This window comes from Vombatus ursinus, unplaced genomic scaffold (genome assembly GCF_900497805.2).
Source record: "Vombatus ursinus unplaced genomic scaffold, bare-nosed wombat genome assembly UNPS02015255.1, whole genome shotgun sequence".
NCBI lineage: Eukaryota > Metazoa > Chordata > Mammalia > Diprotodontia > Vombatidae > Vombatus > Vombatus ursinus.
The window spans coordinates 13,959,687-13,986,804 of NW_020955033.1; the positions used below are offsets into that span (position 1 = coordinate 13,959,687).

Here is a 27,118-nt window from a genome sequence, read left to right on the forward strand (position 1 = left end):
CTTCTCTTCTCTTCTCTTCTCTTCTCTTCTCTTCTCTTCTCTTCTCTCCCTTTCCCTTCCCTTCCCTTCCCTTCTTCCCTTCTCTATTTTGGCAGTTATATTCTTCTTTTCTTCCTTCCTTTCAGTGAACCAAAAATGTTAATGGACAATGACTCTTCATTATCCACAAACTAACTGAAGCAAGCACTATTATATAAGGAAAATAGCATAGTGAGGTTCCTTCTCTTGGTTAGGTAAAAATGGCCCATCTCCACTGGATTTCCACATAGATTTCCATATTATAAATACATCATAACAAAATTGAATCATTTATCAGCTCCAAGTATTCTCCCATTTAACATACATTTCAATTAATATAAGCAAAAAAAAAAAACCCTACTTCTTAGCTTCATGGTCTGTGTTTACCTTACACCACATTATTGTTTTCTATTCTATATAACGGATTAAAAATCTTTTTTTCTCAATTATATACACACATTCCTCGGCAGTTAGGGTTCAATTTTACTTCCCTATCTACTCAGTGACTACTGAGTTCTTTAGCATTTGGCAAATAGAACATTATAATGAAGTGCATCTCATACAATAAACTCAACCCAACTGTGCATGTGTGTGTATGTATATCTTTGTGTGTGTGTGTTCTCCTTAATCTTTATAATACTTCTAGTCTAAGCCAGTCACATGAAAGAGAATCGCCAAATTTATTTTACTTCTTGTCAATTCATTATAGACTGTTCTTCAGATGCCTTTGGAGCCTGGGGGACAAACTTGCCCTTTCTGTATTCTAAGGAACCCATTTTAAGGAAAAATTCAAATTAATAGGTTCCTACCCTATTAAAAACAGACAGGAAAGGCCTCAATCTGGTTTTGTGTACCTTTGATATATCTTTTTTCTGATGTTTATCATTCAAGAAGAAGTTGTGTGTGTAGATGAGAGGACTACATGATTATGCAACTACATTTCAAATAATTTGAAAGTAACAGTTAATAAATTTAGGGTCCTCTGTGTATGTATGTATGTGTGTGTATAGAATCAATCTAGAATAAATAAAAAAGCATTTATTAAGCAATTACTATGTGACAAGTATTACAGAGATAGGCAGTATGGCATAATGAGTAGAGGACTCAGCTTGAAGTCAGGAAGACCTTCATTCAAATCTATCTCTGAGACTTATTAGATTGTGAGCTCATTGAGTGTAGGACCTGTCTTTTACCTTTCTTTGTATTAGTATTGTGTCTGGCATATAGTAGATGCTTGTTGACTAATGATGACCTGGAGAAGTAATTTAACTTCTATGTACCTTAAATAATTTTCTAGCACTTATATAATAAATCATTATGGTACAGGTGAAAGAATACTGCCTTTGGATTCAGAGGACCTGGATTCAAATCCCACCTCTGATTCCTACTACCTATGTGACCTTGGTAAAGTCCCTTAACCTCTTAAGCTTCTGTTTCCTTATCTGTAAAATGAAGGAGAGGAGTAGATGGCTTTCTGTTCTAGATTGACAATTTTGTGAACCTATGAGTCATAGACAAATGGCAATCTGCTTTTAGGGAAAGAGTTCCCATATTGATGAAATCACAGATCCTTATGTACTTTGTGTGTGTGTGTGTGTGTGTGTGTGTGTGTGTGTGTGTGTGTGTGTAGCATATGCCACAGAAAGGGGTTCCAACCAATTTATTTTCTTTATGAAATGGAAATAATGCCTATATTACCATCACACACATATTTGAAATAAGGGTTATAATCACTTGAAATCAGTAACCTCCTTCCAGAATAATACATTTCAGGGAAAGGATCAGCAATGATCGCTGTGACTTTGGCCAAGATGCCTTGGTGAAAAAAAGACCCACCAGTACTGGGGGTCTTCTGCCCACCATGCTTTCTCCCCTCACTCCCTCCACCCTTTGCTTTGGCTGTGTAACTGCTCAAAGTCTTGAATGAGATGGGAGTCAAGAGCTCTAGTCCTCCTGAGGAGATGCAGGAACACCAGGCATCGGCAGCTACCCTGCTTCAATACCCTGCTGTCTTCTACAACAATTATCTGACCTACTTATGTACACTAAGGACTTCTAGGCCTTGGCTCTGCCTCACAGCAGCTGTCCCCTTAGGACTTTCTAGGACTTTCCATCTTTCCTGTAGCTGACCTTCCTCTGATGCTTGTTACGTATTGTCTCACTCAGCAGGTTTAGCTCCTTGAAAGCAGGGACTGTTCACTTTTTCTATTTGTTACTCCAGGGATTAGTAGCACAATACTTGGTATGTGGTAAGTGTGTAATAAATGATTTTTCATTCATGCCATCAGTCATGTGAATGGATTAAAAAAGTGGTTTTCTGTTATTAACAGTGTAGGAGCCCCTTGATTGGAGAGTGGCCTTTCCTATAGTACAGTGGATAGTGTGAACTTGAACTTGGCATCAGAAGTCTCAAATTGAATTCCTGCCTCAGACACTTACTAACTTGGTAATTTAGTTAAGTATAATTACTTAACCTCAGCCTCAGTTTCTTCATCTGAAAATGAGGATAATAATAACTCCCATCTCATAGGATTGTCATGAAGATCAAGTGAGTTAACATATATAAAGAGCTTTGAAAATCTTCAAGTGCTATATAAATCTTAGGTATTACATATACATATGTATACATATGATAGTGAAAAATGCATCATTCCCAACTCCTGGATGTTCTATTTGTCTTCTCAATAATACAACGACCTCTTACACTTAGTATCATTGTAGTGACTCACTGCTTTATAGCACTGTAAGAATCGCAGGTCACTTTCTTCCCAACCTTATGAGATAGTACAAATATTATTATTCCCTTTATAAATATGAAGAAACTGAGACTTGGCAAAAGTGAAGTGCACATAGTAGGCACTTAAAAACTATTTATGAATTAAGTTAAACCCAAGTGTCTCTTGGCTTTTGGTTGAGTACTCTCTGTACTACAATCAATCAGGTAATCAACTTTATTAAGGCTTTATTAAGGGCCTATACAAAAATATCTCATTAAAGTTCCTTGGAGAACTCAATTTAAAACTATGATCATTGCATCAGCTTTTTTTGTCCTTTCTCTATAAATATATCTGTCACTAACGTTGTGGGAAGTTGTATCTGTAGTACAGGAAAATGAGCCATAGATTTTGTAGTTTGAGGACTTTGGTTTAGGTACTAATTCTGCTATCAATTAGAAAATCATTTAACCTTTATAGGTTTCAGTTTCCTTATTAATAAAACGAGGGGTATGAACTAGTTGACCTTTAATGTCTTTTCCAGCCATATATCTATGATCTTGTGACTGATTGAAAATCATTGTATGCCTTTAGGCAGCATCTGCATATATGATATTCTCTTTCTTCATTTTGATTATTTGAAGCATCAAATGCGGAGCACAGACTCTTTTTTTCCTCATCTTCCCTTTTTGAAGTTAGTTTCTGAAGTCACTTGTGCTCTCACTACTCATAAGTCTATTAACAACCAGTTTCCTCCTGAATAATAATTATAAAATGGTTGAGTAAAGTAATTGGTATCCATATAGTGATGTTGTAGAAGTGCCAAGTTCAAATCTAATTATACCTGTTTACTGTGTAATTGAAGACAGTAGAGTACGTGATGGAATCCAAGTTGGAAAGCCTAATAATTTACTACATTAAAAGGAAGAGGACAAGTCTACAGCCCAAGCAATATCCCAAGGATACCCTTCCAGTCACTCCTTCACAAACCCTGTGATCAGTATGACTAGCCAGAGACTGAAGAGTCTAAACAGTTCCTCTTTGTAAGCCAAGAAGAAACACTACTGCTATTTACCCCTTCAGTTTCATTGCTCTAACCTGAAAGTAATTCCACCTAGGATATTTAGACCCCAGAGAGAAGCTGCATATCCATTCTCCAATGTCATTGGGCTCTAAAACTCAAGTGAAAATCCATGTTTGGTTGTTAAGTTGCAGTGAACTTCCTAACTTTTAAAAACAGTGAAATTTTATGAGTCCATAATTTTATTCTGACCTATTCAATGTACAGATCAATATGTACTCTATGTAAATCATAGAATCACACATCTTTGGACTAGAAAAGATTTGTGAGTTTGTCTAGATAAACATAACCTAAAGGGTGCATCTTTTCTCTACCATTCTTGATAAAATGTTCACCTTGCCTCTGAGTGATGACTTCTAATAACAAGGAACACACTACTCTCTAAGTTAGCTCATTCCATTTATGGATGGCTCTTATTTTCAGAATGTTTCTCATCTTATGGACCTAGAATGTGTCACTTGATGGTCTTCACTCATTGATCCCAGATCTGCCTTTTGGGATCAAGAAAGAATAAATCTCACTTTGCTTCCATCCCGCTAATGATTGGCGTAGAGACCTCAGACAGAACTATGTGCCATGGTGTTATTACTAAATGCTCCCAAATGCTATTTTGGAAAAAAGGTATGTGATATTAGTATAATACAGAGGAAAGAACTTGAGTTCAAGTTTGGCTTGGCCACTCAGTACCTTTGTGACATTGGGCAATTCACTTAACCTTTATGGGTCTCAGTTTCTTCATCTGCAAAAAAGGAAATGGATGAAAAGACCTTTGGGGTACCTTCCAGCTCATGATCTATGAGGCTACAAATTGATTTGAAATAGATTACTTTTGTGAGATATGGAGATGGCAAAAGTATACACTTTCACACCTTTGTTTAAAAATTCTTTTCGTGAATTCAAAACTATTATCAATTAAAATAAATGAAGGGCTAAAAGTACAACTAAAGTTTCATCATCCATGCAACTTCTGGTGACTTAGAACTAAAAAAGTTTCTTTTGATAAGTAACCCTGACATCATCCAAATGACCCTATGTGGAATACTGATTAATATTGAGGTCAAAATGAGCTTTACCAAGAATTGTTTCCTTGTACAATTGATATTTGACTTCCATATGCCAGACAATATGGCCCACTTGCCTATCTATATAACATTCCATTTTCCACCTGGATGTTCCCCCCTCCTTACTTATTCATCCCTTCAAGGCTTAGCTAGAACCTCTTCCTTCAAGAGGCCTCCATTGATTCCCCTACTTGTTAGTGCCTCTCTCAAAATTACTTTGTATTTATTTTGTTATATTATGGATTTATTTATTTGTATATGTGTTGTATCACTCTAGTGAAATGTAAGCTCCTTGAGGTCCGGGAATGTTTCATTTGTATATTTGTAAGTAATCTGTGCCTGGCACAGGACCTGATACAGCAGGTGCTTAATAAATCAATCAATCAATCAATCAATCAACATTTATTAAGCACCTACCATGTGCCAAGAACTGTGCTAAATTCGGGGGATACCAAAGACGGTACTTGCTCCTTATGTTTGTTAATTGATACCAATGCTTTCTGTACCTACCATGATTCCAACTGAAGTTTCAGGAATGTTGGTAGATATAGGAAACCTGAGTTTTTAGTAAGAGAATTAAAGCAAAATTTCCTCCATTACTCTGCATGGATAAGGTAAGTTTCTCTTTGTAAAAGATTTTGAAGTGAACAAAAACAGAAAAAGGTTTCTTATAAACATTTAAAGCAGGGGATTCTTTTAAAGTAGAGCAAAAAGCAAACCAACCTATTGACATTCATCACTCTTTGCCAGGTACCCTGGCAGAGAACTAAATTTAATGGACCTTCCTTTCTATTTATCTGACCCATATTAATATTTGCTTAGGTGAGTATGTAAAAACTAGTGTAGTTAGTTCTTTTAAGTCCTTTTAAAATCATAGTTGGTCTGTTTTATAGTTAAAATAGACAACTTGCTGCATTCCAAACTTCTACTTAGTAGACTTTTCAAGAAATAGAATATCTGATTGAAGTTCTTGTGATCTCTGGAGATAAGGTGTTAGCCAACAGTGCTGCATTGACTCAAATGCTTATCTGACAGATGAAAAATGTCTGTTTCATGTTTTCCATCTCCAGGAAAGACTTAGGCCTTAACCAAATCCAGTCTATGGTTTGCTCTGTCTGCCATGATTCTTCATAGTACCGTACATATATCATAGCATTCCCCAAATTTAAATTTTTTTTAAAAAATTAAGAAATTGTCAAGAAAATTAATCTCAAAACCTAGACAATGCTTTGGTGCCCAATCAGTAGCCATCTGATCATGCTTTGAAGGATATATTCAGTCGAGATAATGAAGACTTTAAAGTGTGTCTTGGGATCTTTAAAACAGCAAGAGATGACACATCTCATATCATCAGATAATACAAAAAGAACATCATTTTGTCTTCCAGTGGCCTGCTTTTTTATTGGTCTAAGTCACAGTCATAATACTGTTCAAAGTATTTCTTTGTGGTTGGCATCTATATTATACAAAGTACCCATCAGGCTTAAAGGTGTAGCCACTCCCAGGTTAGTAGAAACTCTAATAATGCACAAATGGTCTTTGATTTAAATCTTAATGAACAGGGGAAGAGTTCAAGCATAGGAATTTAACTACAAAGGTAGTAATATTCTTATTTTCAACACACCCCTAGTATTGCCTCTCCCAAATAATTTCTTTCATTCTATCTTGGTCTTGAAACATTCTAGAAGTCTGTTCTATATGGTTTTGACCATTACTGATTTTTATTGAATGAAACAAATTCAACAATTTTTATCTTTGTATCTCCCCCAGAGCCTACCAAGGGGCATGGAACATATTAGACCCTTAAATGCTTGTTAAAATGGAAAGTCCTGGAATCTTACTGGTTATGATGATTGCCATAAAACTGTCAAAAGCAAAGTAATATCCAGTCCAGTGGGAAAACTAAAGTTAGGAAAAACCAAACTTTCCAAGAGATAGAAAATGAAACTGCAAAAAAAAAAAAGTTCATGAGAAATTAGCAATTGTGATAATGAAGTAGAGGTAGAGACAGTATAATTCTATGGAAGGAGCCCTGCATGTGAGAATTGGCTGATTTGGGCTTGAGTCCCAGAATTTAGGCTTACAAGTTTTGTGACCTAGGGCAAATCACTTGCTTTCTTCATTTGAAAAATGGGTGTGATTTCAGCACTTGCCCTGCCTTATGAGGCTGTGTTTGTAAACCCTGAAGTCTCACAGAAATGGGAGCTGTAATTGTGCTAAACAATCTAACAAGTCCCTAGGAGGAGAAGATTAGCCATTTAATTAAGAGGGCTATTACCAAGAAATGTGTTTGTGCAAAGACCACCCTGAGGGAAAAGTCACTGCTCACTTGGCTCCCAAGCCTCATTTGCCACAGAGTTCCTTACAGATGATCAAAAACTCTTTTGTACTGATGGTAGGGAAATATCCTTTCCCCCAAATGTCCAAAGTAGTAAACTAGTAATTAATCCCTTTTAGGATAAGCCATGAAATAGATAATTTTCTCTCTAAAGAGGATGGACAATAACATGTGATAAATATCAAACCTGAAGGAGAAAATTGATTGTTTTTGTCTTGAATTGTAATGTTGAACTGTGACTATTGGTCATGTCTCTTTTTCTGTGATGCTTTTGAAGTCTGCAGGAAACTCTTACTGTGGCAAGATAGGGGTAAAGGCTTTGTGATTTGGAGAGTAATCAATTCCTGACTCTTTCTCACAATCCTTAATATTTTTCAGGTTGTGTGACTAGGTTTGTATTTTGACATTGTGCAACCATGTCAATTCACATGTCACATTCACTGTGCCTGACTATAGTAGTGACCTTTCTCCCTTTTTCCATAAGCCCTATAGAGAGTTTGGCTGTGAGTTTATGGGAGCTTATTCTCTGTCTATTACCTTGGGGTAAATGGTGATGGAATTGGAGCACCCCTCTGGGTTGCCTACTCTATTCCTACTTGCAAGTTTGATTCCCAGGAGGATGACTACTTCAGATTTAAGTGGATTCTCACTCCTAAAGTTATAGCTGATAAGGCTCCTGATAGGGAGGCAACATGATGTAGGGGATTGGTTTGAAATAAAAGAGATCTGGGTTCAAATCATAGCTCTGCCTCTTCCTACTTGTGTGACCTTGGGTAAATAGCAACTTCTCTGTGCCTGAATGGCTTTAACTGGAAAATGAGGGGTTGGAGTAGATGACCTTTAGGTTCTTTCCAGTTCCAAATCTACGATCTTACAAACTGAACCCCCTATCCTGATACAGAAAGTATTTAAGGTAGGGCTAGATAAGTTTTTATTTCACTATAATTTCATTTTGCCAACTCTCTCTTTCTTCTCCCTCTCCTCTCATAATAGTTCAAAGTCTCATGAATAACTTTTAAAAAGAGATTTTACCTCCCACTATTTATGGTTGGAAGCTTTGATATAGATGAATCATTGCAATTTTGAAAGTAAAACACTAAAATATAAATGATCTTTTAAAAGAGTTTTCATGATAGTCTAGGAAAGTGGCATCAAAATCAAGTAGAAATGGGGGCCACTAAACTGTACATAAGAATCCTTGAAGGCACATATTGACTTAGAAAACCACATATTAACATTATCTAAGTTTTTCATAGTATGCTTATTTATTTTGGTAAATGTTTCCCAATTATATTTTAATCTAGTTTTGCAACTCTAGGGATGGTTGTGGGCCCCATAGAGGTAGACTGTGTTTCTGGTCTGGGGATTGCAGAACATTGAATCAACAGTTGTTTCATGAGGGTTTGTGCAGTGTTTGAAACACAAGAGTAAACATTTTAAAAAGTATATTTTTCTCAATTTTAGAAATGATAATTTGCCTGTAGCAAAATATGATTCTCAACTTTCAATTGAAAAAAAAAACGTGGAGAAGATGGGTGAATCCTAAACATAATATCTTTACTCATTTTTCATATTGAAGAGAAATTGAATCTATATAGAGTCACAGAATCTCAGAGTAAAAAGAAACCTCAGAGGTTATCTAGTCTAATACATACTTGAACAAGAATCTCCTTTTGATCAGAACCCTGGTAAAAAAGGTCACCTAGTCTTTGTCTGAAGACCTTTAGTGAGAACAAACATACATCCTCCCAAGACATGCTACTTCACTTTAGGAACTTGGAATACATTTTTTTTGTAGAAATCATATTATAAATTATAGTTAGACTCTCAGGATAGCCCACAAAAAGCCTATTACCAATGATGTAACTGAACTACCATAGCTTTAAAATAAAAATTGGAAAACAATGAGAGAGTTTAGAACTGGAAGTCACTCTCAGAAGTTAGGGTTCAGAGAAAGTGGCTTCATGCATATTTTTGTGACTAAAAGAGACATTTCCCATTTAGTATTTTTTTGGTATTTATTTAGTATTTTATTTTAAGCCTTACCTCAAAGATGAGAAATTGATCACTTGCTATATATATATATAGACATAAGTAAGCCCCCAAATATTAAGAAGTTGGAGACATTCTTCACTTGGCATAGTGCCTACTTCTGTGCCCATTAATTTTAATCATACCTTTTTTCTTTGTCAGATCATAAGGTTTTTACAGTGCTTCCCAAACACATGATATAATAAACAGGCCTTTCTTTAACGAGTGGGAAACTAGGATTCTCCATTCCTTAATATCTTTTAAAATAATCTATACTCTTCAAAAAATCCTTTTGAGATCTGCACAAGCTACTTTTAGAACAACTTAACATTTTTCCTAGAGCTTTAGTTGAATTATTTTTTAAAATTCTTTAAAATTATCACCCCTTTGTCTTTTACTTAAACCTCATTAAAGCAAAAATAAGCACAGAAAATTTAGGAACAAAAAATGGGTATAAAATTTGTAATGATTATATCACTTTTAATACAGTTTAGCTACACACATAAGTTATGTAGAAGGGTATACAAGAAAAGTATAATTGTGACAGTCTTCCCATACAGCATACAATGACTGAAAGGTGATTATAACTATAATACACAACATAAATATTTTGCCTTTTACAAAATTGTAAAATGAATATTTTAACTATAAAACAATTGCCATTTCTTCTTGAAATTGAGATATTACTTTGTAATTTGTTGATGTTTTTAACAAATTGATAGTATGCTGGCTTACATATGAAAAGAAGAGAACTGAAGCAAAATGAAGAACAGAACTGTTCATTTGGCATGAGACACCCCAAATTCACTCTGTAAAACATTTCAGCACTGAGAGAGGATCAAAGTAATTTCCCAAATTGATAAGTCCTGTTTTCTTTCTTTGGTCATGAAATGTTTGCTAAGCACACTTTTTGTAAATATTTACTTGAAGAACCCCCAGCTTCATTTTTAATAGAAAATTTCCACAATAATCTAAATTATAGTATAAAACATGTTGGCAATGTCTTTTAAATAGAATCCAGAAAAAAATGTGTTTTTCTGTTACTTTACAGCCTCATAGACCCTCCATGAAGGAAGCATCTTTAGAAATTTCTTGAAGCCTCTAGGAGTGAAAGTTACTATTCAGAAAGAGAATGAATCTTGAACCAATTCAATAAATAAAGGTCATTGACTAACCTGAAAGATGCAGATGTCTAGTGTGTTTTTCTCCCTCTTAATGTTTTACTTACCATTAAAATGACTAGAATGCCAATAGTTCTGAAAAGGAGCCAGTCCATTGCTTCTGATTTTTCTTACATACAAATCCAAATGATGTTCAATTTTAGTCCTGGGCACCTGGACCCTGTGTCCTGCTGAAGAGGAAGGTGTGCTTAATGATGCTTTTCCAGGAGGGCATCAGAGCTCATTCTGACTTCCTCTGGGTGAAAAACTAAAGATGCTCTATAATGACTCTGTTTCCCCACCCCAAACCCCTGGGCTGGTCTGAAACACTTGCATCGTTATTGCTCCAGGTAAAAGCATAGACACACCTTGCTTCTTATTGCAATGAAACCCTTTGTTGGACACCAAAGAGAAAATTTTACAGAGTTAGGACAAGATTTACAGGGAAGATACCCAATGAATAATAAATTACTCACAACATGAAAAATAATTAGAACGCTGCACCTATCATCATCTTGAATAAAATTAGTAGGCTTCTTCTTACTTCCAGCATTAAAAAAAGCAAAATTATGTATACTGTCTACAAATACACATATCTACCAGAGTACCAGCTTCAAGGAACAAGATGTACATTCTAGGAAATTCTATAGTCATTTGTCTTCCTTAGGTCAAGGGATACTTGACTGACAATACACTGCAAGGAAAATGAATTGGAAATGTAGCTAATATTCATTGGTTCTGTACATCCTCTCTGTAAATTCCTTTGCTCATGAACAAGGCATTTTCTTCATTTGTAGAAGTGCATTGTACTTACAATGCTGTCTTGTCTTCCGGGAATCTCCTACTAAAAAGAGATGGATACATTTGAGAGAGTGCATGGAGGAGAATTAAAATAATTAGAGGATTGACAATGTGTCCTAAAATAAAAGAGTAAGATAATGGACACATGCACCTACTTATGAGGAAAAGGCATTATTTTAAAATATGAAAAAGAAACTAATTCCTAGGTAGAGGCATCATTTAGGTGTTGTACATGCAGTAATAAATACTGGAATTAAAAGTAGAAAATTCAGTCATAATTCAGATATTTACAGATGTTAGATCAGAAAGCTCAGCATTATGTAGAGAAAACAACTTGACTGACTGACTTTGAAAGGTTTTTTGGTTAGCATGAATAGCCTGTACGAATGCTTGGAATTGGGAGCCATCATGTTATCTCCAGGCACCAGTGTAGACAATGGCTTGACTGAAGTAGATGCTTCATAAAGTGTTGCAGATTGTAGCTCACCATGGAGAAGGGAAACCAACTAAACAGTTAAGAGTTATTCAGAAATGGATTCGGTTGCCTCTGTAGGTAGTGAGTTCCCCATTACTGAAGGCTATTTGCTGTTATTGTTGTAGGGAGCATTCATCTCATGTTTCAGTTTGGATTAGATAACCTCTGTTGTCTTCAAACCTAAGATTTTATGATCTTGATAAATTACAGTGGGTCCCAGTAGAATGTAAGCTTATTTTTATCCTTTTATTCCCCGTCCTATCACAGCATCTGACACATAGTGGGTGTTTAATAAAATTTTGTTGAATTGAACTGGATCTGTAACTTTGCGCAGATGTTTAACGTGTTCATTTGGAGTGGTCCCCAAAGCATTACCATTGTTTGGAGTGATGGGGTGTGCCTAACTAAGGTGAGAGCACTCAAGCTCAGGAGTCATTTCCTAACTTGTCTCAGGAATAGTATCTCAAGTGGTAAAGAAAAGTGGATCTTGAATGTGTGAATGAATTCCATTTCAATTTAAGTAACATTAGGCTCAAGAAATGTTAGTAATATTATTTGTAAGAATAATCCAGGATTTACATAGCTTTTGGTAACCAGTATCCAGAAAATCAACAAAAATGTCTATTGACAATTCATTATGATGGAATCAATTACATTCTGTGTACATTCACCTTTCATGAATTTCACTATATCAGAGAGAAGGAAGCAAGAAGCATCAGTTATGTGGTGCCATGATTACTGTTTAACACAAAAATACTCTGGTATGAAATTTCTTCAAGGGTATTTGACCTCCTTTCCCCACCCCCAATCCAATCATCAGTTAGGTATGTACCAATTTTTGTTTTCTTCTATTTGAGTAGAAGTTCGGGTTCCTCTGCTTTTCTTAGATTAGCAGGGTATGATGAAAAAATAAAAGGCACATTCATCTGTTTCTATAGCAATCACCCCAGACACATTTACTCTCTGATATAGATTGCTTTCTTTTAAAGACACTCTAGCAACCTTTATGATAAATATTTAGGGGATACATGCATATATATTACATAGTAATGCCAAGTGACTACCATTTTGCATGAAACTTTTTTCCAAAGTGTCAGTACCATATAATTGAATGATGAATTGTCAACTCATTCTTTTTCTACTTGAATACTTAAGGTGTTGGGTCCATGGATTATCCTATTACTGAAGTATATTGCTATAGAATCTAAGAGTGGGAAGGGAGGTCCAAATTTGTACATGACAACAAATTCCTAAAATATCCCCAGCAAATACTTTGCTAGATGTCATGATGCCTTTGTTTGAGGGTCGTCATTATTTTCTGAAGCAAAACATTTCACTTTTGGAAATCTCCAAATCTTTGGTAGCTTCTTTTTTCCTTATGGCAACAAAAAGTTTATTATTTTAGCAACTTCTAGCAACTTTATCCTTCAGCAACTTCTCCTACTTCTTTCCTCTTGTGACAAGCAGAACAAGTATAACCTTTTTCTTTCCTCTACGTGAAAACTTTTCAAATATTTTTGCAATTCGTTTTAGGTCTGTCCTCCAGCCAGCATCTGGAATATCACTCTATTTGGTAGAAACCTTAAAAAAAGAAAAAATAAATAGAATGTAAGCCTTTTAAGGGCAGAAACTGTTTCATTTTTGTCTCTGTATTCCTGAGGCCTAGCGTGCCTGAGGCAGCCACCTGGCACAGAATATGGAGTACAGGGACTATTGTCAGGAAGACCTGAGTTCAAATCTGGCCTCAGACATTTTACTAGCTGTGTGACACTGGGCAAGGCACTTAATCTTGTTGCTTCAGTTTCCTCATCTGTAAAATGAGCTGGAGAAGAAAATGGAAAACTGCTATAGTATCTTTGCCAAGAAAACCCCCAAATAGGATCACAAAGAATCAGAAATGACTGAAATAACTGAAACACAACAACAACAACAAAACATAGTACCTGGCACATAGTAGTAGGTTGAATAAATGCTTCTTGAGTAACTGATTGATGCTATTTATGATACATTTGGAGCTCCTGGTAATAGATCTTTGCCTTCTGAGGACCAGTACTGGTTTTGAAAGACTATTTAGATGTTAGAAGGAAAAAGGAATATAAGATACTTATGGCCCTAAGCCCTAAGGCTGTCAAATAGTTTCATAAAACGATGCAGATACAAAGGCTTTCATTTCCACGGACCTGAAGAGAAGGTCTGGCATGTAAACAATAAAGCTTGTGTTGTTTTTGACCTAGAGCAGTGGCTGTGAATACTTGCCTGTCTGCACGTTTGGAGATAATGGCCCCAAAGATAAACATCCTGTCTCTTCATTGAAGCTAATTGATTTATGGCAGCAGATAGACAGAAAATCAGGCTAGTCAGTGGGTGGTAGCAGGCACCAAGTATTAAGGTAAAATTTTCTATGGCTAGTTGGTGTAAATAACACAAGGATAATTTTAGTTTGTACCCCAAATCAAACTTACATGCTAGCAAATAGCCTTGTTCAATCAGGTTAAGAATTCACTGTGGTACCTCTGGGATCTGTGCCACACATGCTATGCTACTTGTAGGTTGACCTAATCTTAGATACTATCATGGAGAAGTATCATCTGACTCTTGATTCAGACCTAAGGCTCATGGCAATCAAGATAGGCATCAAATTCCACAATCTGATATGTCTTTGTTTGTTGTTCCTGGTGTCACTGGCAGGGTCAGGCTAAATTGTTAAGTCAGTGAGGTTTGTGTCTTTGGCACCTCCCACTTCCTTTTCAGTGCCCTCCTCTTTCAGCTGTGATCTGCTCCTTCTCCACCCCCACTCTCTCTATTAAAGCTTTTCTTCTTGCCCTCTTCTAGTTTTCCAATAGTCTCATGCTGTCCAGACCCCAGAAAACAATGATCTGATAAAATCCACCCAAGGAAAATGAATGAACCATGTTTAGGAGTTAATTTTAATCAATTTTAAGGCCACATCTTAGAAGAGGACTTTCTGGAAGCAATGTTTGACCCCAAAGGCATGAATCTCTAACAGTGGGATTTTAAGAGCACGTGGCAGAAGAAATATAGGGGAATTTCCTGGAATTCCCAAATCATATCACATAGGTGAACTCATACTGACTGCACATAAGCTCACAGAATCATAGATTTAGAGCTAGAAGGGATGGAACAGAATAAGAACACAGAATCACAGTGCTGTATTACCCCTGTAGGTTAACCTGAATCATGCATCTTCAGCTCTTCAGAAGAACCTAGTAACTTCCATGTTCAAAAAAATAAAATAAAACACACACACACACACACACACACACAAAACTGTGATGGAATATTTGCTATTTGGAATTACTGTAAGTTACTTGCATGTTACAATTTTAAAAAAAATAGCAATCAACCCCTAAAGAGGTCAGAAGAAAAAGAGGGTCTTTTTTCAGTCTGTGTTCTTTTTTGATATTTCTGAAACGTTTGACTACTCTCTCCTTATTAAAACTTTTCCCTCTTGGTTTCCATAATACCAGACTACTCTGTTTCATGTGGACCTGTAAAATTTTGAGATGGGCAGGGATTTTAAAGATCATCAGATATAACTTTCATTTTGTAGATGAGGAAGTTGATGGTCAGAGGAGTTTCCAACTTCTTTAACCATTCCACCACCCCTCTAACTAGAGCAGTGTTCCTCTAAGACTCAGTCTCTGGTTCCTATTTTTTTCCCCTTAATTCTATGTTCTTAAGAGAACTTGTGCATTCCCTTGGCTTCACTCTACGGATAACTTTCAAGTCTGTGTCTCTAGCCTTGAACTGTTGTCCAAGTCATAGTCTTGTTCCTGTCTACTAGACATTTCCACATTGATATCTGATGATTTCAAATTCAGTACCTCTAGAAATGACCATCATCTTCTCATTTCACTTCCAACAACAACAACAAAAACAGTAACTTTCTCTTTCTTAACTGGAATATAAGGTCCTTCTGGGCAGGAACTTTTTCACTGTTTTATCCGCATTCCTTGTGCCCAGGGCCTGGCAGGTGATAGGTTTTTAAAAAGTGCTTGTTGATTGAATGGTATTACCTCTCTTTAGTCTCCCAGGACAGAAACATATGGTTCCCTTGTCTTTTTCATCCCTCACATCCACATGACCACCTTGTCTTGCTGTTTCTGCTTTTTGATTATCTCTCATAACCTTCTCTTTTCTTCTATTTCCACTGCCACCAACCTAGTTCAAGGACTTATCACTTCCCATCTCAGTTACTAAAACTATTTCTAACTGGTCTCCCTGCCTATGCTCTTACCTAACTCCAGTTCATTATGTACAGTACTGCTGAGATAAATCTTTATAAAACATGCTTTTTATCAGTCACTGCCCTCCTTAGAAGACTTCAGTGCCTCCTCATTATCTAACAGTAAAGTCTAGACACCTCAGAATGTCTTTTAAGGACTTTTATAATATACTCAAATTACTGATCCGATTTTATCCTTCTCTATCTCCCCATTTGAAGCTTCCATCTTGGACAGATTGGTCCTGTAAACATTCTATGCTCATTCTTACCATTGTGTCTTTGACCATACTGTTTCCTCCATCGGAATATTTTCCCATCTTCTCTAGTTCTATCCGAACTCTACCTGGTCTTCAGGATACAGCCAAAGTCCCATCTGCTCAATAATGTTTACCATCAAAACTTCTCCCTTTTCTGAACTTCGGTAGCATTTGCTGACCTTGCAGGGAATAAAAATCACAAAGAAAGGAAGTGTTATGAAATTCAAAATATGATTATGGAGAGAGGATATACTAATGAAGATCAAGGATTTATATTTCAATAAATTTTGGGGAAAAATTGTTTATGAGATTTTGAGTCTTCTTGAAATTTTAACTTTTTTTCTGTGTTATTTTTACCCTAATATGATCCTATGAATCTATGGAGAGAAGTAGATGGTGGAAGTGGAAATAGATGGGTCAATATCTGAGACCTTAAGAAAATAGGAAATGGGGTAACAGGTGAAGCAACTCCATGGAATATTGTAACAGATGTTCCCACTCCCTCACAATTCCTAATCCTTTGACTCCTTATCCTCATCATGCTGCAACTCCTGTTCCAGGCCATAGCAGCTACCACCAGTAGTTTGGAGGAAGTCACACTGTCATTGCTTAGAAAAAGGTGATGTTCAGAGGAGGGGAAGTTCTCATTCCTGTTTCCTAGGCTGGTGTTTGAGGATCAACTCCCACCCAGTTGAAGCGCAGAAGGCTGTTTCCCATGGAAGCACTGTAGTACATGGTGGCTAGACTCTTGAGTGCTGTTAGGCCTGTGCTTCTAGGATGTGCAGGCTTCTATAAGCTAGCCTGGGAGCCTGATTACTAGAAATAGTGATGTTTCTATTGGACTAAGTTTTCTAGTCCCAAGAACTCAATGGACCTTGACAATTGAATATGTTCATAAATTAGAGATTGTTTATTCTTCATTGTATTATTTAACTTCCCTATATATATCTCATGTTACTCTAATTAGATTTTAGGTTAGGATAATGGCATATGTGTTCTACATTTTGAGATGGAAAAAGGGGAAGGCTGCATGGAGGAGGTAGAACTTAAGCTGAACCTTGAAGGATGGCAAGAATTCTTAGAGGTAAAAATGAGGAGGGAGTGCACTGCAATCTGGAGGGGGGAAGGGGAAGTGGGGTCTGTGTGAATGTGTGGAAATAAAAAAGGATAAATAGCTAATAGTCCACTTTGGGTGGAATGTGTGAGGTAGAAATTAAATGAGAAAGTTACATTGGGAGCAGATTGTTTTTTTTTCCCAATTAATAAACATCATTTTCTCTCCCTCCCTCCCACTCTCTCTGTAGAAAAATTAAGAAAACTAAAACTTTTGTAAAAATATGGATAATCAAGCAAAACAAATTTCTACATTGGCCATAGGTTGGTAGCAGATTATGGAGGGCCTTAAACTGCATCCTAAAGAGTTTGCATTTTTCCTAGATGCAATAGGGTCCAGTGAAATATTTAAAGAAGGTTAGGGTTGTGCTGGTATTCTTATGATAGGAAGATTATTTTGGCATCATGTTGGACCAAATATAGAGAAACTTGATCCAAGGAGACCAATTAGGAGAGTATTAGAATAGTCCAGGTGAGATGTAATAATGACCTGATTTGAGTGGTGACTGATTAGAAAGGAGATGAATGTTGGAGGGATTATAGAAGTAAAATTAGCAGAATTCATAACCTACATGGATATTGGGGATGAGGGAGAGAGAAAAGTAAGAGATGTTTCCAAGCTTGTGGAAACTGAGAGGATGGAGGTGATTTCCATAGAAATAAGGAAGTTTGATTGAAGGGTATATTTACTGGGGAAGATGAATTCAATTTTTTGCATGTTGAATTTTAGGTCCTGGTAGAACATCTAGGTAGATGTGTCCATTGGACAATAGGTACTGAAATTCAAGGAAGTGACTAGGACTGGGTATATAGATTTGGGAATCAATTGAGTAAAGGTGGTACTTGAATGTAAGGGAATGAGTGAGATCACCCTAGAAGAGATGGTAAACAGAAGAGCCCCAGAATAAACCATGAGAGAAATCCATACAGAATGATTGTGAGATAAATGATGAATCAACAAAACAGCTGAGGAATGATCAAACTGGTAGAAAATCCTGGAAAGACCACTGTTACACAAGTTAAGAAAAGAGAGATTATATGTGAATAAGAAATGGTCAACAGAATCAAGAACTCCCAAACTGCAGAAAACTTTGCCTATTTATAAAGGCAAAGACCTAGAAAAAACCCCACAAAACTATAGGATATAGCACTTGAGAGATTTATGACAACCATATAGAAATCTAGTTTATAGTTATCCGAAGATATAAAGTGTTGAGGAGTGAGTAGGGGATGGGAAATGGGATCAATAAGAGTAAACTATTCTTGCAGGAATTTAGCAGTGAAAGGGAAGAGAAATATAGGATAAAAGCTTGAGGAAACAGTAAGGTTAAGGAAAGTTTTAATATTTTTTAAAGGCTGGAGAGACCTGAGAACATTTGTAAGCAGTGAAGAAGGAGTTAGTAGATAGTGAGAAACTGAATATAAGGGAGAGAATGAATGGTCAATGGGATAAACCCCAGAAGGAGATGCAAGGAAATAACATCCAGACATATATGGAAGGGTTAACCTTTGAGAGAAGGGTTACTTCATTCTGTGCTGGTAGAAAGAAAGACAGGATGGATGAAGATGTAGAGCAGGAGTTCTTAATCTTTTTTACATTACTTCTTGTAGGTGGGTCATAATTAGAAAAATGCTACAACCCACCTATGGCCTCTTTGCCAGTCTGGTGAAGCCTATGGACTCCTTCTTAGAATAATGTGTTTAAATTCATATAATTTTTAAAAAAATTACAAAGGAAATCAATCATATTGAAAGTTATCAATTTTTTAAAAAAAGTTAATGGCCCTGAGGTTTAGAACTCCTGATATAGAGGGAATTTGAGGTGTTAAGAAAGGGAGATTAGTGAGATCACAGAGAGATGGTCTTGATTTTCTCTGGAGATAGTAAAAAACAAAACAGAATACCTAGTTGTTCTTGATGAGTTTAAGCCATCAGGTCCAGATGAACTCTATTTCAGGGTACTGAAAGAACTGGTAGCTATGGCTGCTGAGCATGCCAAGTAGCATGTCAGGGCTGCTGATAGTGTCAAATCTGAAAACAAATGACCAAAAAGTCACAGAATTTATGTAACCACTGTTAACTCTAAAAATACCAAAGAGTTTGCACAGGTTATCACAACCCCAGTTAATTCCAAAAAATAAAATAAAATGAAATAAAATAAAACCAAAGTGCTAAAAGTGGTCAAAAGGAAAGAGCTTTCTTTATTCCATTGGAGGAGGGAAACTAGATACATATACTGGAACCTCCTCTAGAAGGAGATCTCATTTAGTGGGGTCAAATCTTAATATTGTACAGCAATGGTTACATAGTGAACTGTAGCCCTGACAATGAGGGGTAATAGCAACAATGAGACAAGTTTGATTCATAACAGGAGTTCATGACTGGAACGTGGTTTTTGCAGGTACTTGTCCACGCTCAGGGACCGCCTGATGCTGGTGTGAAATAATTCTGGGATTTTGCTATGGCATAGTTAATCCAGAAGGTGAGCACAAAGGACTGTTGTTATGCCAAGCACAGCTTGCTTCCTGGGCCTTAGCTCTGGAAAACAGGATGTCTCCTAATATTATAAAGGGAGGAGTAAAAAGAGGAGTGTGGTCTTGGCATAGGAATCCTGACACTAGTGATCTTTGAAAGATCCTGGGGGAAGAAAGAGGTGCTTCGGGTCTGGAGAAGAACAGATACTTCTCAAATTTTCCAAAACTTGGAAACAAATGGCATCTTACATATGTGATGCTACAGAGCCTTCGATGTTCTTGGATGATGTCTTTGTGTGGTTTTATGCTTCTCTCAGCTAGACTGTGTTTCTAAACTCTCCATTAAACACACATCATCTTTCCTGAGTGGAGACCCTCTCTATAGGGTGTCAGATGCACTCCAGTAAGCACTGCATCATTGCATTTCTGTTCGTGTTAGATACTCTCTGCTACCACCTGCTGGCCCTTGGTTGTGCCATCCCTCCAGGCTACCTGTTGCTTTCTGACTCTATCTGCTAGAAGTGTATTTGCAAAGAAATGTCTTTCCTTGCAAGGAAGGGCTAAAACTATTTTAGTCCTGGGCATTCCCTGAGGTCGTGTAGCCTGAGGCTGTGACAACCACACTTAATAAAGGCTAGAATTAACTCCGTCATTTGAGATCCCTGGCCTCAGCCAATTATCTGATTTGGGGTTAGGAAATTCCTTTGAAACACTTCACAAATCCCTTATTGTTAGTCTGCATCCTCAACCATTTTAGATACCCCACCTCCAAAAGAGAAGACGTGTTGATAATATTGGGTTGATAACACTCCTCTCATATAAATGTTATCTCGAGTGATCCTCACAAGGACCCTCTGAGGGTAGGTGTTATTATTATCCTCATATTACAGATGATGAAACTGAAGTGAAAAGAGGTTAAATGATTTACTTGGGGTCACATAGTTGGTCAGTGTCTGAGGCTGGATTTAAACTCAGATCTACTGCACACTAGGGCCAGGATTCTAATTGCTAAGCCACCAGCTGCCTTAAAGACACAGATGGCATACTTATCAAATTGAAAAATAACATAAAACTGTGAGAGATAACTACTAAGACATTGGATAACAGTCAGGATAAAAACAAAAGACCTGAATAGGCTAGAACACTGGGTACAATCTAGTAAAATAAATATAAGCATAATTTCCTGTAGAGCCTTTGTAAAGATCAATGTACAAAGTCTAAGAGTTCTCCTTGAGATTTCCATTCTATGGCTAGCAATGCAACACTTGAGCTGTACCTCCATTATCCCTCATTTTTATCCATGACTACCCTCATACTTTTTTTTTATTCACACATTTCCTGGATGATCTCTTTTATTTCTTTGTGAGTACTGTTTTACTTCTTGTAAGTGGGTCATAATTAGAAAATACTACAACTCACCTATTGCTGTTACATGATTCTCCTTTACCCTGTGGGTCAGAAGGAGATAGCGTCCACATTAAGAGAAATGATAATGCCATTGTACTCTGACCTGGTCAGATCACATCTGGAGTATTTTGTTCAGTTCTGGGTACAACATTTCAGGAAGAACATTGATAAAATGGAGAATATCAAAAAGAGAGAAGAATCTAAGTTTGTGAGGGGATTTGAGATTATGCCATTTGAGAGTTGGTTGATGGAAGTGGGGCTATTTTTCCTGGACAAAATATTTAGGAGGGATAAGAGTATTTGAAAGATAGTCTTGAGAAAAAAAAAAAAGACTGCTTGACTCTCAAGGGCAGAACTAGGAACAATGAGTGGAAGTTTCTGAGACTAGAGAACACTGAGTCATTGATGATGAAGATAAACAACAGATTAAGGAGTGAGGATAGAATATACTCCATAGGAGGTTGAGGTAGAGTGGAGGTTGGTCATGGGAAATTAGGTTAATGATCAGTAAGGGTTCTTTCCATCCCAGATAGCCTATGAATCTATAAATCATAAGAAAAAACAAGAGATCGATATTGATTATTTTTATTGCTGTAAATATAAACTTTTTGGAAATTACAAACCAACTTTTAATATTACAATCAAATTAAAGACAGGAGTAAACACCTAAATGTACTAAGTTTAACTTTGTGTTGAAGTTTGAAAAATGTTATGGACTTTTAAAAATACCTTAAGTAATTAAAGAAGAGTGAAACAGTGAGTAGTTAGCAAAAGAAAGTTAAAATAGATAGATGATTGAAATTGGTGAATAATCATTCAGTGGAAAGGAAAGAGTAAACAGTTGAATAACCTGGTCATTTATTGTCTCAAACTCATTTGAGAAATACATAATAGCAAACTATGATAGTTCAAACAGTTTGAAGCTTAGTTCATATATAAATTAAACAATCTGAGACATGGAGTCAGATTGGAATATACCTCACTAGATGTACTGACACGTTCTAGTGCAATAACACTAGCTAGGAAAAGTAATTAAATTGGTAAATCCATTAAACTCAACAAATACTGAGCATCTACTATGTGCAAAGACACTGGTAGAGAGTATTAGGCCAAAAGAAAAACAGTTAATACTTAGCTTAATATGACTGGAAAAGAAGATGGGCCAGTCAGAGACCAAGAGAGAACAGACAGTTTATGGTTTCCATTATTATCCATAAAATGTCAAAAGAGTTGGGTTCTAGTACAATGCCACCAGCATGTTGGGTGGTCCTCCTTAGAGGATTTATAAGAAGCCATAGACAAGAGTCACAATTATAGGCTAGGCAGGCATGGATGAATTTTACTCTGCATCACTGGAGGGAATGTAGAAGCTAATAACAGATCCTGCCAAGTATCAAAGTGCTTCCTTTCTTAGTTTATTTTGGATAGGACCTATGAGATTTCATTGTTGTGGGAAATTCCCTTGGGGGAAAAATACCAAGCCAGATTGGTACTTTTTCTCTAACTTAAAAGCCTTAGAGAGTTGCTAGGGGAGAAGGAGGACTTGTCCAGAGTCATGGAGCCAAGTTTAGAACTGTTCTCCCAGTCTGTAAGAGGGGTTCTCTGTCAAACATACCACATTGCCTCTCACAAGTACTTAGCTAAATATTTTGCTTTTTTTGGTAAATTTTTAAAATTTTAAACAAATATAAAGAAAGAAACAACCTTAAATACAAAATGAGAAAAGAAAAAAAAAACATTGCCATGTGCACAGCAGAACATAAGAGAGGATTCAAAATATAAAGCAATACATTCCAATTTCAAGAAAGCTCATATGATAAATATTACACATTGTGTTCAGAGCTGTCCATCTTTTCTTTGCTTCTTTGTAGGTTTTATTTTGTTTTCTGCTGTGCATTTACCTTTTTCCCCCTTTTTTTGTCCCCCCCGCCGAAGGCTACAATTAAGTGTGGATATATATGTATATATGTAAATATATACATAATACATATATACACATACATACACATACACACGCATGCACACATATACAAATATATACACACAAACATATATGTAGACATATATATACACTTGCATACACATACATATACTTAGATATCTATAATCATACACAAATATACACATATACATTCTTATGCATTTATATAAGACTGTACTATACTTTGTGCTGTTTCTCTGAAGGTAGATAACATCTTCCTTCATACATCCAAGTCTTCTCATATTTTTAAAATTTTTCTAAATCTACCAACTAAATCTATTTTTCTAAATCTACCAACTCATCATTTCCTACACCAGCAATATTTCCTACACAGTAATATTCCAACTTTATACCATCTAGTTATTTTAAATAGTTTAAAACAATATTGATTAATATGACTGACATAGTGTAGTTTCCCTATTTTTCTCTTTTGATTAAATCTATTTTAGCTTTAACTTTGTCTGAGATAATGATTATTTCCTCTGTTTTTCCCTAACAAATTCTACTTCTGATCTTTATTTTATGTTTGTGTATATCTCATATTTCCTATCCCTCCTGATTCCTCTACTTTATGTCTACCCGCTACTTTGCCCTCCTATTATGTAACCTACCCCACCAGGGTCCCTTCCTTACCCACTCCTCTCCACCCTTTCCCCTTGCCCTTTTGTTTCTATCTGAATTTAGAAGACTTTTAAAGCCTTCCAGATATAAATGTTGTTCCCTCTTTATCCCATTCCCATTAATCTAGACACCTTTCTATATCCTCCCCCCTTATCCTATTCCCTCACCCTCTTATTTCTTTATAAATTTAGAAAATTTTTATTCCCTTCTAAATGTATATATTGCTCTCTCTTTGACCCAGATCTGATGTGAGTAGGGTTCCCTCTACAAATACCTCACCCTATCTCTATCCCCTCTGCTTTTTATTTCTTTCTGAATTTAAAAGACTTTTATGCCCTTCTAGATACATATGTATTGTTCCCTCTTTAGCCTATTCCTGATGAGAGTAGGGTTCCAGAACTACCAGCCTCCTCCCCCATCTAATTCCTCTGTGTCAGTTCTTCCTCTCGCACCTCATTTGGCTAAGATAATTACTCTTTTTACCTTTTCCTAGACAATATTACTTTTTAGAATAACATCATACTCAGCTCTTCCCCAATCTTTCTTTAGAACTACCCAATTACTAATTATAATCTTAGACATACAGTTTACATTTCCTCATATAAAAAGTAAGCAGTCTATCCTTATCGAGTACCTTAAATAAATATATGTATAAATATATATAAATAAAATAAAAAAAAATAAATATGTGTAGGCCAGAAAAGGGAATCTTGTTTGGGAGCCTATTTAGCTAACATTGGGGAATATACTTCTAACAGGAGGAAAGACAGGCAATGTTGCTTTCTGCTATTTACTTTGTCACCTTAGACAGGCTCTTCTCACACGGTGGGCACTAAATCAGTGATTGATACCTGACTGACTAAACAGTCTACATAACAGCTATTGCTGAACCAAATGTGAGGGAAAGAATAAAAAGGAAGTGGAAAAAAATTTTTTTGGGATGATTTTTATTGCATTTGATGCCTTTGGTTGGTAATCCTGCCATAAATCTCTCTCTACTCCAATCTGCCCTCCACTAAGCTGTCAGAGTGGTCTTCCTAAAGTGCAGGTGACATTCATGTCATTCTCCCTCCTCTCTCCACTACCCCACTCAATAAATTCCATTGTCTCCCTATTTATGTCAAAAATAAAATACTCTGGCTTTTAGAACCCTTCATAACCTGGCCCCTTGCACCACCTTTCTGGTCCACTTGCACATTACACCCATCCAGGTACTCTGTTATCCAGTGACATTAGCCTCCTTACTGCTCTTCAAACAAGATTCTACTCCATACTCTAGGCATTTTCACTTGTTCCCCATTCCTGGAATCTTCTTCTTCCTCATTTCCATCTTCTGGCTTCCTTCAAGTCCCAGATAAAATCTCACTTTTGACAGGAAGCCTTTTCTGATGCTCCTTAATTCTAAATGCCTTCCTTCTGTTGATTATCTCTAGTTTATTACATAGTTGTTTGTATGTTCTCTCCTTTGTTAGACTGTGAGCACCTTGAGAGATTTTTACCTTTTCTATCCATAGCACTTAGCACAGTGTCTCCTTCTCTGGAGAGAGGTGCTTAATAAAATTTATTGATTTGCTGACTCTACTCCTTGAATTACTGTGATGTACTTTACGTAGTGGACAGAGTTCAAACAAAATAATTTCAGTTGGTTTATTTTAATTCAAAATGTTCTTGGAGGTGAGATGTCCATGGTAGGAAAAAATAGCAAATAAAAAATAATTGACATTAAATTTTTAAGAATCATTTCTGACCAGTATTGGAAGCTGGATCTCCATTCTTGGTATTTTGTTTTTACAGTTTTTTTATTTATTAGTATTTTATTTTTTCCCAATTATATGAAAAAACATTTTTTAGCATTTATTTTTACAAGATTTTGATTTCCAAATTTTTCTCCCTCCCTCCTTCCCCTACCCTCTTCCAAAAATGGTAGATGATTTGATACAGGTTATATGTTATCATTTTAAACATATTTCCATAATAGACACAGTGGTGAAAGAAGAAACAGATCAAAAGAAAAAAAAACATGAAAAAGAATAAAATAAGGGAATAAAATATGCTCTGATCTGCATTCAAAGTCCATGAGTTCTTCATCTGGATGTGGATAACATTTTCTTTCTTGAGTCCTTTGTCTTGTCTTGGATCATTATGTTGCTGAGAAGAGCTAAGTCATTTATAGTTGATCACCACATAATGTTGCTGATTCTGTGTACAAGGTTTTCCTGGTTTTACTCATTTCACTTTGTTCAGTTTGTATAAGTCCTTCTAGGTTATTCTGTAATCTGCCTGTTCATCATTTCTCATTGCACAATAGTATTCCATCATCGTCATATATCACAACTTGTTCAGCTACTTCCCAATTGATAGGCATCCCCTCAGTTTCCAATATTTTGCCACCACAAAAAGGGCTGCAATAAATATTTTTGTACATGTAGGTCCTTTGCCCTTTTTTATGATCTCTTTAGGAATCCGACCTAATAGTGGATCAAAGGGTATGTGTGCCCAGTGTTATAGCCCTTTGGGCATAGTTCCAAATTTCTCTCCAGTTCACAACTCCACCAACAATGCATCAGGGTCCCAATTTTCCCACATCCTCTCCAACATTTATCATTTTCCTTTTTTGCTATATTAGCAAATTTGATAGGTGTGAGGTGGTACTCAGAGTTGTTTTAACTTTCATTTCTCTAATCAAAAGTGATTTAGAGCACTTCTTCATATGCCTATAGATAGCTTTGATTTCTTCATCTTCATTTCATCATTGCTTGTTCATATCCTCTGACTGTTTATCAATTGGGAAATGGGTTATATTCTTGTAAATTTGACTCAGTTCTCTATCTATTTGAGAAAGAGGCCTTTATCAGAGACACTTGCTGTAAAAATTGTTTCCCAGCTTTCTGTTTTCCTTCTAATCTTGGTTGCATTGGTTTTGTTTGTACAAAAGCTTTTTATTTTAATATAATTAAAATTATCCATTTTATATTTTATAATGCTGTCTATCTCTTATTTGGTCATGAATTCTTCCTTTTCCCATAGATATGACAGGTAGACTATTCCTTGCTTTTCTAGTTTGTTTATTGCATTACCCTTTATGTCTAAACCATGTACCCATTTTGACCTTTTCTTGGTATATGGTGTGAGATGTTGGTCTATACCCAGTTTGTGTCCTATTGTTTTCCAGTTTTCCCAGCAGTTTTTGTCAAATAATTAGTTCTTATCTAAAAGGCTGGGGTCTTTGGATTTATCAAATATTACTATGGTCATTGACCATATTATAATAATTTATTTGACTTTTCCACCACTCTATTTCTTAACCAGTACTAGACAGTTTTGATGATTATCACTTTAC

The 27,118-nt window shown here is 36.1% G+C and overlaps 1 protein-coding gene across 1 annotated transcript in view; it reads right to left on the bottom strand.

The window, feature by feature from the left end:
• LOC114031709 (desmoglein-4-like) overlaps positions 1-19,295 on the bottom strand; it is a 58,905-nt gene extending 39,610 nt beyond the window's left edge. The window contains exons 1-3 of the mRNA XM_027846867.1: positions 19,200-19,295; positions 16,195-16,361; positions 10,472-13,260 (exon numbers count right to left, since the gene is read on the bottom strand). Coding sequence (XP_027702668.1) covers positions 10,472-10,519 — 48 coding nt within the window. The 5' untranslated portion in view covers positions 10,520-13,260; positions 16,195-16,361; positions 19,200-19,295. The remainder of the gene's footprint in view (positions 1-10,471; positions 13,261-16,194; positions 16,362-19,199) is intronic.
• Between the last annotated feature and the right edge of the window lie 7,823 nt (positions 19,296-27,118).